The sequence below is a fragment of the Carettochelys insculpta genome, chromosome 2 (assembly GCF_033958435.1).
Source record: "Carettochelys insculpta isolate YL-2023 chromosome 2, ASM3395843v1, whole genome shotgun sequence".
Lineage (NCBI taxonomy): Eukaryota > Metazoa > Chordata > Testudines > Carettochelyidae > Carettochelys > Carettochelys insculpta.
The window spans coordinates 222,148,517-222,162,112 of record NC_134138.1 but is presented as its reverse complement, the minus strand read 5'-3'; the positions used below and the strand labels follow the sequence as shown (position 1 = coordinate 222,162,112).

At 48.0% G+C, this 13,596-nt stretch overlaps 1 protein-coding gene across 1 annotated transcript in view; it reads left to right on the top strand.

Annotated features, from left to right (window-relative positions):
* The window catches only part of LOC142007955 (histone deacetylase 9-like), a 488,069-nt gene that overhangs the window by 56,891 nt on the left and 417,582 nt on the right, over positions 1-13,596 (top strand). The window contains 1 exon segment of the mRNA XM_074984651.1: positions 12,105-12,225. Coding sequence (XP_074840752.1) covers positions 12,204-12,225 — 22 coding nt within the window. The 5' untranslated portion in view covers positions 12,105-12,203.

Here is a 13,596-nt window from a genome sequence, read left to right as displayed (position 1 = left end):
CCAGGTCCATGTCATTGCTATTACAGTCACTCATATCATCGTGAAGATTATTGGCACTGAGACTACTCAATCTCAAGGGATAGATCCCTGCACCAATGCTCGTCATACAAACAGTTTTCACCCCTTCCTTCGAAGGGGGCACATGTCTCTCTGCCAGGGATGGGTCCAGAGTCAACCATAGACCTCCCCCTGGAATCTTTAGGGGAATGGGCACAGGAAGTGTCTGAGGAACAAGTAGAAGCATATCAGACTGATGCCTCCTCATCCTCCCCAGACGAAGCAGTCATCCCAGGAGATTTATCTCCCCTGGACAATCTTAAACAATTTCAGGAACTCTTTAAAAGGTAGTGCAGTCCGAAGACATACAGGTGGCAGAGGTACAGGAAAAGCAACATAAGTACCTCAAAAATCTAAGACCTCCTACATCATCAAAAATTGCCATTCCGCTAGATGAGGCCATCATGGAGGCTGCCAGAAACATCTGGCAGACCCCAGGTTCTATTCCACCTACCAGCAAACGGGCGGACAAAAAGTACTTTGTCCTATTGATGGGAATGAAGTTTTTGTTTAACCACCCGCAATCAAACTCCCTTGTGGTGGAGTCCTGTCAACACAGATCAAAGACACTGCACTACAAATCCGTGGGGTCTGACAAGGACGTGAAGAAACTGGACTTATTTGGGAGGAAGGTATATGCATCTTCCATGCTACTGTTATGTATGGCCAACTATGCTGCGCATCTATCTGACCATAATTTCGACAATTATACAAGACTTACTTCACTCATTGACTTCCTTCTGGATGATAAAAAGCTGGTCTTGAAGACAATAGTCCAGGAAGGCTACGCAGCCTCACGTACAGGAGTCCAAATTGCATTAGATGTGGCGGACACAGCAGTACACTCTACGGCCATGGCAGTGGTGATGTGGAGAGAGTCGTGGCTCCAAAAATCTGGCATCCCTAAAGACCTACAAATGAAAATTGAAGACCTTCCCTTTGGTAGGGCAAAGCTGTTTGCCGAATCCATACACTCGGTCCTCTACTCCAGCAAGAACCTGAGAACCACGCTCAGAGTGCTGGGTACGTACACCCCTCCTTACAGGAGGAAGAGATTCTACTCACATCAGCGACATTATACCTACCAATCTCAGCGCCCGCAATACCAGCCAGGCTACGATCAAGGGTGCCACCACCACCAACAACAACAAAGGCCAGCCAGGTGGCGCCCCCAGCAAGGCCGCACATCGGTATCACAGACTGCTAGGCAGCAAGTTTGACTTCTATAACATCACAAACATCCTTCAGTGTCAGCCACAACATATGTTCCACCACTGCCTCAGACCATTCTACCGTCAGTGGGAAAGTATCACTGGACAAATGAGTACTGGAAATTGTTGCCATGGGGTACACCATTCCATTCTGCTCCATGCCTCCACCAAAGCCCCTCCACTCAGTCCCATTCCACTCCTCCATGCCTCCACTCAGTCCCTCTTCAGGGACCCCTCTCACGAGATGATGTTGAAGCAAGAGGTGGACCACCTCCTATCCTTAGGGGCGGAGGAGAGAGTCCCGGACAAGTTCCAAGGAAGGGGTTTTTACTCATGATACTTCCTCACGGAGGAGAAAAACAGGAGGCTGGAGACCAATCCTGGACTTACGGGTTCTCAATCGTTATCTCCTCAAACAGCACTTCAAGATTACCACAATTGCTTCCATGGTCACAGCACTGGACAATGGAGACTGGTTCACAGCCCTCAACTTGCAAGATGTGTATTTTCATATAACTATCCATCCAGCACACAGGCGTTTCCTCCATTTCACTGTGGGCATGGAGCATTTCCAGTACCTATCGGCCTGTCTTCGGCACCCAGGGTTTTTACAAAGACACTCTCCACAGTGTCGGCTTACCTGCATTGACAGGACATATTCATTTTTCCATATCTGGACAATTGCCTATTGAAGGGTGCCTCATGGCAGATGTATTGTGCATGATAGATATTACCACGAAGACATTCCTCTCGCTGGGCCTAGTCATCAACTTCCAAAAATTGACAAGGGAGCCCACACAGGCCATAGAATTCATAGGAGCATGCCTAGACTCTATTACAGGAAGGGTGTATCTGCCTACCACATGTTTTCATGCCTTCCAGTCTTTGATACAGGTGCTGTCGTACAGCCCCACAATACGAGTTTTACCTTGCTTGCAGCTCCTGGGACACGTGACAGCCACCACATTCGTGGTGCAGAATGCCAGATTACATATTTGATGACTTCAGCACTGGTTGGCGACTGTGTATGTGCTAACGATACATGCCACTCACAAAAAGGTATCACCCCCAGCAGAGGTGTGAAAGTTGCTGGCATGGTGGACAGACCCCAAGAATTTGTTGTCGGGGTGCCCTTTTACCAACCACAAATCGGGGTCTTTCTCATGACAGACGCCTCCCACATAGGCTAGGTGGCACACATGGGAAACAAATCAGCGCAGGGGCGTTGGTACCTCACAGAGATGGCAGTGCACATAAATGAACTGGAACTATGAGCGGTGTCCAATTTATGCAAGCACTTCCGCCAATACCTACGGAACAAGGTGGTCAGGGTCAATACCGACAACATTTCCACAATGTATTATATCAATCACCAAGGCAGAGCCAGCAGAGGCGGTCCGACTGTGGAATTGGTGCATTGCAAACAACATAATCTTAAAAGCTTCTTACTTACCAGGTGTCAACAATGCAAGGGCAGATCAGCTGAGCAGGCACTTTGCTCTTATGCATGAATGGGAGATCCGCTCTGATCTGCTCCGCAGTATATTCGACATATGGGGGTTCCCTCAGATTGACTTGTTTGCCACCTGCATCAACAAGAAATGCCCTCAGTATTGCTCCAGAGCAGGTATCAGACAGGACTTATCAGGGGATGCATTCCTGCTCTCATGGAAGGGCCCCTTGCTGTATACATTCCCTCCTACGATACTTATCCACAAGGTCCTGGAGAAGGCAAGGAGGGAGAAGACACACTTGATACTTATAGCTCCAGCATGGGACCGACAGCACTGGTTTCCTCTGCTGCTACGCATGTCATGCTGCCCACCACTGCCGCTCTCGATTGTACCGGACCTCCTCACGCATAACCGGGGGACCATGAGACACCATCAGCCTCGAACGCTTTGCCTCAAGACATGGCTAATCCCTGGCTCAGCGCCCTAGAGAGAGCATGTTCAGAAGGAGTGAAAGAGGTCTTAGAATGCAGTCGATGGGCCTCTACCAGGAAAGCTTATGCATACAAATGGAAACGCTTTACATCCTGGTGTTTGTCCAAGCAACAGACCCCTCTGGAGGTCCTGGTTCCCACAATTTTGGATTATCTATTGGACCTAAAATAAGTTGGACTCACTTTATCATCACTAAAGGTCCACCTTGCAGCTATATTGGCATTCTGCCATACGGTGGATGGGTCAACTGTATTTGCCCATCCCATTATGGCATGGTTCCTGAAGGGCCTTGCGAACTTGTACCCCCCATGGAAACTGTTATCGTCTTCATGGAACTTAGATCTGGTCCTTGACACACTGTGTAGACCACCCTTTGAACCACTGGCCTCTGTCTCTCGCCGTCTACTTACCATGAAAACGACCTTTCTTCTCATGATTACATCGGCTTGCAGGGTGAGCGAGCTCGTGGTGGTGATGGTAACTCCGCCCTATACAACCTTCTCCAAGGAAGCAGTGATTCTACGCCTACACCTGGCATTCCTTCCAAAGATCTCTTCAGAGTTCCATATTAACAAACCGATAATCCTACCATCCTTCTACCTGAGGCTGCACGCCTTGAGTAGGGAAGTACGGCTGCATTCACTCGATGCGAGGAGGGCACCGGCCTTCTATATAGACAGAACTGAACCCTTCCAAAAGACGGATAGACTACTGGTGTCTCTCACACCCAGATCAAAAGGGGAAGGGCTATCATCACAAAGAATTTCAAATAACATTGTATCCTGCATGAAGATGTGCTATATACTGCGTAAGACCCCACTGCTAGCTGTGCCCAGGGCTCACTCTACCAGAGCGATGGCAGCCTCAACAGCCTTCTTTAAAGGAGTCTCCCTAAAGGACACCTGCAGAGCGGTGACATGGTCGTCCTACAACATCTTCGCCAGACACTACGCAATTCATCACATGCTGGAAGAGGATACATGTCTATTGACAGCAGTCCTTTCAAGGGCAAGCTGCATATAAATCCAGTATCCACCTCTATTTTTCTGGGATCACTGCTGGGTAGTCACCTACCGTGGAGCACCCACCGTGGAGCACTCACGGGGACCACTCGAAGAAGAAAGAGAAGTTACTCACTTGTGTAGTAACAATGGTTCTTTGAGATGTGTCCCCATGGGTGCTCCACTACCCACCCATTCCTCCCCGCTTCGGAGTTCTGCTTTATATTTTTCAGGAGCACCCAGGGCGGTTGGTTGAGGAACTGGTGTGGGCCGGATTGCCCATGTGACGAAAGTGCGTGAAGGACCGGCGCGCATTGGCGCATGAACGAGCTGACAACATACAGCTTGGAAATCTCCGATCTGCGGCACTGGGGCAAGCCTGACACCTACTCTGGAGTGCCCACAGGGACACCTGTCAAAGAACCATTGTTACTACACAAGTGAGTAACTTCTCTTTCCATTGGCTTCAATGGGACTAAACCAATCCTTAAATTTTAAACCTGTGAGTCAGTACTGGGGGTAAGTCCTCTTACCACAGTAAAAGAAATGCTCATTCAACCACCACGCACTTTTTGTGTTAGGAAGAGAGGATGAAAGTCAAGCTCAGAAGATAGTAATCCAAAATTTCCCCCACTTATGACTGAGAGAGTAAATTGTTCAAATAGTGATAAATTCATTCTTTTCTCTTACATATAGATTGGGGACAGTACAGTGGCATAAGACACTGGGGCCGCATCTACACTAGCAAGTACATTTGAAATTGAGGTTGAAAGATGGCCTTCTTTTGAAATAACCCATGGAGTGTCTATACACACCCCATGATCTTTCAAAAGTAACGTCGAAAGAACGGGGCAGTTCTGTTGAAGTTGGTCCTCCATTCCTGTGGGGGGAAGAGTGGCCCACTTCGAAAGATTATTTCAAAAGAGAGGAAGTGTAGATGCTGTGCAGATGGCTATTTCGAAAGAGGGAGTCCATGGCGGCGCTCAACTGAAAGGTGGTGGCACCGCTCTCAGCATTAAGTGAAGCTCTATGTCCCCAGCGTCTGGCCGCAGGCTCCCACAAGCCTGGGGCAGGAAGCTGAGAGCATTCAGGCAACAGAGAGCCCACGATGCTCTCTAGCTCGCCAGGCCCTGCGATGCCCAGCCAGCCCCTCGCCCTTCCAGCCCCATGGCCAGCCACCTGGACCCCCACCCACCCTATAGGCCCCCCAAGGACAGCGGGGAGTCCTACCAGGAGGCAAAGGACAAAGCCAGTGATGGTGAGGGCTCAAGCAAGGGGGCCCTCATCATCAACATCCTGTCTGGGCCATCCAGCCAGGCCCCATCCGCCTGTGCCTCGCCCGACTTTCTGGAGGGACCTACAGGTAGGTGTCATGCACCCCAGCTGCCCCAGGGCCTGGGGAGGGGATGTCGGGTTCAGACTGGGGTGGCTGCAGGCCTCCCACATGGCCAGCAGTGCTGGTGCATGTAGACCCTGGATGGCTGTGCTCTCCAGTCCCCAGCGGGGCAGATATGCAGCACTCAGCACCACACATCTGGGACAGCACCATGGGTTGGCTGGCAGTGGTGGGACCGGGGAGCAATGGGGGGGGGATTCTGCGCCCTTGGCACCCATGTGGGGAACCCTGGGGCATGGGCATTGCAGGGCCCCCAGGACGGGGGTTGAGGGTGGGCGGGGACACAGGGTCCTGCATCTGGGACTAATGGCTGATTCCCCTCTCTCCTTCTCTATCCACAGCTCCTGCAGCCAGTAGCTGGACTAGCCCCACCACCGAGGGCGAGGGGGAGTGGCCCGGACCCTGAGGGACTGTGTGGGGCCGCTGCTGAGCCATCTGCTGGAGCCACCGGGGTGTGGGAGGAGGGGACGGGGGATGCTGCCCACACTGCAGCCCTGCGGGACCTTACCGGCATGCTGCAGGAGTGGCTCGCCATGGAGTGGCAGGCCTGGGACTGGGTTGCGACGAATCTTGATGCCGTGATCCAGGCTGTGGTGGGCCACCTAGCCCCGGTTGCTGGCCCCTTGCAAACCACTCCCGCTCATGCCCCCACTCCACTGTTCTCCTGTCACCCGGGCGCCCTTCTGCCTCCCACCCTCTGACCTCCCCCGCTTGCTTCTCCAGTCAGCCTCCCCTTCTCTGGCCTCCCCCCATCCCCCCTACCACCTCACCCCCTGCAGCGAACCCCCCCGCCCAAGCCTGACCTTGCTGCCCCGGTCCCAACCCACCTGCCCCCACCTGGCCTCATACATCTGACTCATATGTTGCTGGTTGGGGCTGGCCAGGAGGAGGCCGACCCCCCCGCACTTTCCCTATGCCAACTGCGGGGAGCCCGCAGGGGCCCTGCCCCAGCTGCACCCCTACCTCCCTGTGCTGTTGTCCCTGGCCCAGCTGTGACAGGGCACCTGGACATGGGGCGGGGGAAAGGGTGGGCACAGGTGGCAGAGATCCTGGACCTTGACCTCCACCAATGGGTAGAGCCCCCTGCCCCAACCCTCAGCCCTTCTGGGGCTCAGAGGGTGCCCACCTGGGGCTGCAATACCCCTGTATATAATTCTCCCCACCCCCACTTGTTTGCAATCCCCCCACCCCCATATATGTTTTCCTGTACTTGGCACAGCCACAGACTGCTGTCAGGTGAAAATAAAGACTTTATTGTTCAGTTTAACCCGAGTGTTCTGTGCCTGTGTGGGGGTAGCATTGGGGTTACTACAGTCCCCGCTCAAAGGGCTGGTGCAGGGCCTCCCATACCTGCACCCTGTCCTGCTGGGCCTGGCGGAATGGGGCGGCAGGGGGCTGCTTGTACCCACACCGCGCCTCGATGGCCCACTCCTCCACGAATGGCTCATGCTTTGCCTCTACCAAGTTGTGCCGGATGCAGCAGGCCCAGACCACTGCCGGGACACTGCAGAGGCCCACCTCCACCGTGGTGATGAGGCATTGGAAGTGCCTCTTCAAGAGGCTGAATGCCCGCTCAACTATATTGCAGGACTGGTTCAGCTGCTCATTAAAAATGTCCTGAGAAGGCTGCATGTGTCCCATGTATGGCCTCATCAGCCAGGCCTGCAGAGGGTAGGCTGTGTCTGCCATGATGCAGGGCGGCATTGTGGTGCTCCCAACAGGGAGCTCCCGCTGCGGGAGGAAGGTCCCGTTGGCCATGCGGTGTCCCAGCCCCAAATTCTGGAACACCCTAGCATCATGGGTGCGTGAAACCAGCCCACGTAGATGTCCTGGAAGCAACCATTGGTGTCGACGAGTGCCTGCAGGACCATGGAGTGGTAGCCCTTGCAGTTTACATAGGCCCTGCTGCTGTGTTTTGGGGCCCAGGTGGCAATGTTTATGCCGTCCAGGGCCCCAGAGCAGTTCGGGAAGCCCAACTCATTGAACCCCTGGATGACATCGTCCAGGTCCCCAGTGCAGATCAGCTGCAGCAGGAGGACCCTGTTGATGGCCCGTATGACCTTCAGGGCATAGTGGGGGGACGCGCTCGTGAGTGTGGAGCAGGGTGCTGTGTTCCCATCTGTCCCTGTCCCTGCCCCTGGCCCCTGCAGGGCAAGCCTCCCTGGGGCCACTGTCCCCAACCCCATCCATGCCCCCACCCCCATCCTTGTCGGGCCACCCCCAGACCCCGATGGTGCCCCTTGCCTGGGTTGCCCCCTACCCCTTGGCCACTGCATGTGGGGTGTGTGTGACATGGTTATGGCTTATCTCATCAAGGATGGCCTTGACGGTGGCCCTGCCCACCCCAAACTGGTGGCAGATGGATCGGTGACTGTCCAGTGTGGTCAGTTTCCAGAGGACGATGGCCACCCTTTTCTGGAGCAGGAGCGCAAGCCTGATGCAGGTGTCATGGTGTTGGAGAGTTGGGGTGAGCCAGTGGCACAGCTCCAGGAATGTCCCCTTGGTCATTCTGAAGATCTGTAGCCACCAGTCATCACCCCAGTCCTTCAGCACCAGCTGGTTCCATCACTCACTGCTTGTGGGGAAGACCCACAAGTAGCCGGTGAGCCGGGGGACCAGGTGGGGACATCGTGTCCTGAAGATGGCCTCCAGGAGGGTGGCTAGTAGGGTGGCCACCTGGAGCCTCTGGTGCATGGTGGCCAGGACTGTGGCCAGTGTGCTGGCCACAGCCTTGATGTGGGGGGTCAGGGGGAGCTGCTCGGAGTCCATGGGGGCCCAGGGTGCCTCCTCTGCTCTCCGTTGGTCTGTGTGCCTGGGGACAGATAGCTGGCCTTCAGTGTGTGCAGGCTGAGACTTGGGGTGGAGGGCCCTTTAAAGGAAAGGCAGGCAGCGGCCCCAAAAGAGCTCATCTGCCATGCGACCTTGCCCACGACACTTCCTGCTCCTGTACTTTCGAAAGATTGCCCTGGGACATGTGGGCGCTCTCTTTCGTAAGTTTAGTGGGGGCCATTCAAAAAGGCAGGTTGAACCTTCGGTCCCCATTTGCCTATGTGGATGCTCCGTTTAGAAAGGCCAACTTTCGACGTTCCATTTCAAAAGCCATTCTTTCGAAAGGGGTGATGTAGTGTAGAGGCAGCCAGAGAGAAGATCTACATTTCTTTACTCCCTACTTAGAGGAATCTCCCTCCTTCTTGTCATACCTAATGTATATTTATTATCTTCTGATTATTTCATAGACTTTTTTTCATAGATTCTGTGGAATCATGTTTTTTCTTTACAAACCACTTATCCTATTACGGGTCCTCTTCTGTCCTACAGTGACCAATGTGTAGATGCAAGAGGCTGATTGTCTTTGGGCCAGTGATTTATTTCTAGAGTTAGAAATAAACGCATGTGAATAGGCCAAATGGCTTTACTCATACTTCATTCTTGTCTTACAATATAAATTTTCTTTACATGTAAATGTAAAATATACTAAAACCAAAGTAAAATCAAGTGTTTTCTAAAACCATATTGCTTCAGTTTCACATATGCATTTCTTTATACTCCAGACCATCAACCTGGAATTGCTTGTGTCCATGTCTTTATGCCATCTTATTTCCTAGACCAGTTTCAAAGGCTTATGCAGCACTTGAGTGGTGTGGATTTGGAGTGCTGTCTATCTGTGCAAGGGTCAATTTACTGCTGTCTAAATACTGAAGTTTGCTTTAACCTGAATTGCAGTCTTTCTTGTGCTATATAGTGTACCACATAGTTTTGATTCTACTTCCTTTTCAGTGGATTTTTTTTCAGAGTATTTTTGAGCAGGTTCTGCTGAATATGATTGTTCTATCTTCATAATTATAGTGTAAACTTCCAGAATGTAGAATGTCAGTTTCTGTGTGGAAGGGGTCTGTTATTGCTACCTTGGAGGGATAGTTGTTGTTGAAGGTGGTAAGGGTTTAATTTCTTTTTAAAGCATTAGGATTTTTTAATACTGTATATCCAACTGTGGTACCCTGCAAAACCCATCACAGTAGAATATTGGACAACAGGGACTCTACCAATAATGACAAAGGATTTTAGCCTAAAAAATTCATATACAGTAGCTTTAGGTGGAAGTGTGTGTTCTCCGCTACTTGAGCCCAAAGGGCTAGAAAATTCCAGGTCAAGATGAAAGAAAACTTTTGCAGCAAGTAATAAGCAGACATTACTGTTGTAAAAAAAACAAAGCAAAACAAAACAAAGAAACACAAAAAAACCTAGGTAGAGCACTTCTCATTACCTAATATTTTATTAAGTGTGCCAACCTGTTTGTAATTTCAGGGATTACAATATGCTATATTTTATTTGTAAAATATATGCATAATGGTTTCCCCATATACCTTTCAAAGGCAGGTATTATAGAGAAAGGTGTAAATCCTTCTGGAGGGGAATGGAGGGGAATTCCACCTTCAGAAATTATTTAAAAAATATATGCCATTTGATGCATTTTGAAAGTGCACATACACACACTGATCTGCTTCAGGTGGGAGGGAATGGCTATAGATATATCTATTTTATCTAAATTCTGTTAATTTGTAGTCAGTGCACCCTATTTTAGAAACTCGCTTCTCAGAAATTTTGTAATATAGGCACAGCATAGAAATGGGAATGACTGAGTAGTCTGGGGCAAAAGAAGGTGGAAGTGTTTAAAGGAATGTTAACTTGAAGTACATATTTCTGTCTAAAAAAGTTGTACCTAGTTATAGTCACAAGAAGCATCTAATCCAGGGATCAGCAACTTTCTGAGGCAGAGTGCTGAAATTTGACCTTTTGACCTCTATGTGTTTTCCAAGTGTGGGTGATACTTTTTAGAATTGCAAATACTCCTACTTACAACAGCTTCCTTAATAAATAAATTAAGATGCAGGGCTATACTGAGGTGGTGGCTGGTAGCATTAGCTGGTCTTTTGTTAATCTTCAAGTGGTGTGGCTTTGAGCAAGCTCCCGGATGCATGGGGGATGAGGGGTGGAGCTGAGCTCCTGCCTCAAGTACTGATGAAAATCACCTCATGTGCCAGGTTTGCTGACCCAATCTAAGCATTATGGTTACCACAGGGAGAGGAAATTAGTTAGTTCTGAAGCTGATCAGGGCTATTTCAACCCTTGTTGTGCCTGCATCTCTCCCTCCTTTATACAAAGGGATTGCCACTGCACCTGCATTATCTATGCTAAAATGACCAAAATGCACTAGAAACCAATAATTACGTAACCATGATTAAGGCTGTGATTCTGTCAGTGAGGTCATGGGTCACATGACATTCCGGGACCTCCATGACTATTTCTGGGGTAGGACTGGAAGCTTCTCCAGCCCTGTAGGTGCCAGAACAGCAACTGGGTAAGCTCCCTGCTGTGAAGCACTGGTGGGTCTGGAGTGGTTGCAAACCCTGCCAGGACTCTCTTTGTCATTTCCTTTCCCCACACCAAGTACCTTTCATAAAAGTTTTCTGTGGAGCCACAAGCTCTCTTTTGAATTTCTGTGAATTGAGTAGTAATTGTTCTAATCCAAGATACAATACCTTTTTGTTTTGTGTAAAACCTTCAGTCTTGGATAGTGATCCCCTCTCACCATGTACATGGAGAAAAAATGCACAGCTCAGACTAATATTAGGGCTTGTTCAGGTTTAGTAGTCCACTGAGTTGAGGACACTTGACTCTTGATTCAGCCATGGCGAGGAATGTTGATTCACGTATAAATGTTGATCACATATAATTTTGAAAGGTTTTTTTTTTCATAACATTCTGGTAAGCCATTCCCACTACCAACTTCAGATCTGTTGGAATTATGTGCCTGTAATGGTGACATCATGCAGGTTCTTCATCTCAATAAATGACTTCCCCACCATTAGCTAATATTAATAATCCAAAATTACCACATTTTTGTTAATTTGTGAAGTGAAATTCATCTCAACTTTACTTGAAACCATTGGGCGTGCAAGGAATCATTTTGTCAAAAACTGCTAAAAGGTACATGATTAAAATATCTTCAAGTATCTAGACACATCTGAAGCATCGATTGAATAAGGTAGTCATGGTTACAAAGCATTGCAGGTAGCGATGGGAGAAGTTGTGCATTTTGCTATATGTATTATGCTTGCATGAAAATATACCTCTGAAAGTGTAGTATTTGCAACTTTCATTTTTAATAGGCAAAGTATTATAGAAGCATTGCTTCTTTCTGATTTCCCTGGAATGTTAATATTTCAGAAGGGTATGAAAGAATTCAGTCTAACAGCAGAACTTCCTTGAGTTACTCTCAAGCCACCCCATCCTACGAGCAACATTCCCATGACCGCATCAATGTGTTGTTAGTTAGTGGGGGGGAGACCAAGTCATAGATAATACAAATATCAGCAACATGTTTGCAAATCTACAGAGCCTGATGACTGAAGAAAGCTTGTTTATAAGAACAGCTTTACCAAATATGTCTGGATAATATATTGTTAATCACGGATCTGTTTTTCATATTCAGATTGCATCTTCAGATTCACCTCGTCTTGGCCAGAACATTCCAATCTGATCTACTGCTGCTGAGATCTGGTCTCAATAATTTATTGATTGATCAATAACAATGAGCTCCACAACACAGCCAGGTCAGTTTTTCCGTCTCACAGAAAATTAATGTATTATTATTTGGAGAATTCTTCATTAAGTGTCCATATTGAAAGCTAAAATGGAGATGGCAAGTGACTCAAATGCCAGTTTCATCTAATAAGTTTTGACTATCATATAAAATGAAATACAGGAGTATGCCTGAAAATATTATGTTATGGGGATATCAAATCTCAGTTGGATTAAAACAAAATAGATTTGTAATTCTTGTATAATTATTTCCATAGGACTTTTTTAGGAGCCATTTAATCATAATAATACATGAATAGGCATACTTAACATATTTTTATTCTTCATATTTGTATACTGATTCATTAAGTTTTTCTGCACCTTTATGTTATGGCAAAGTTTGAACAATCTGAGTGTGTGCGACATTGTTCTGTTATGCTCTGTTGCCTTTTCCTCTTTTAGACACATACTTAATTAATTTAACTCTTAGCACCTGGTTTATCTGATGTCAGTCGAGTGACTAGTTCCAAGCAGGATAGCCAGTATACATCGTTCTAGGGAAAGAGAAGTTACATATGGATCACACCTAGTCTCCACTGCTTTGAGGAGTCACAATCCCCAAGTCAGATGTGAACAACATCCCATATGGCTCACATTCCAGTCCATTTTGAATGTCTGTCTTTTGTCCTTTTAGTAACATAACACCTGTACGGGTGATTTATTTGTCTGCTTTGGCTTTGAAAATAATTAGTGTAAAACATGAGGAAGGAAATTGTGATAATTAACATGGCTCTTCATTTTTTGTGGGCTATTGTGAAACGCAGTTTAGGAATGCTTTTCAGCTAAGTTTTTTTTTTTCAAGATGTGCTAGATATATTGTGTTGGAAATGAGGAATTACAGCATTCGCTTTAGCGCAACAAAAAGTGCCCTGAATTTCAAACTTGGCCTCTATTTTTGCAAACACTATTTTTTATCTGTAGTGAATTGTCAGGAAAAAGTTGAATAACTTGCCATCCCTAATGGTGCACATAATTTTTCATGGATACAAAATGTACCTCTGTTAATCGAGGCCTGGTTTAAAAATCAAGCCTATATTGTTCTGGATCTGAGCAGGACAAATTTTGTAGAAGAGGACTGGATGATCTGAACATTAAGGCTGTTTTCGCCTTCCCCTTCTGCTTTCGTGAAGGAGTTTTGATCTGCTATTGGCTCTACAATTTTGTAGTTCCATGTCCCCCGGGCAACAAATATGAAATAACATACCAATGTGATGTTTTAATACACTGTACGTGTCAGAGCCCTCCATTCGGAACTGTGCTTTTGTAATGTAAATGGCTGATCTTGAATTGAATTCATTGACGATGTAATGCTATTGCAGTTAGAGATGATTTGGCTCTTAATG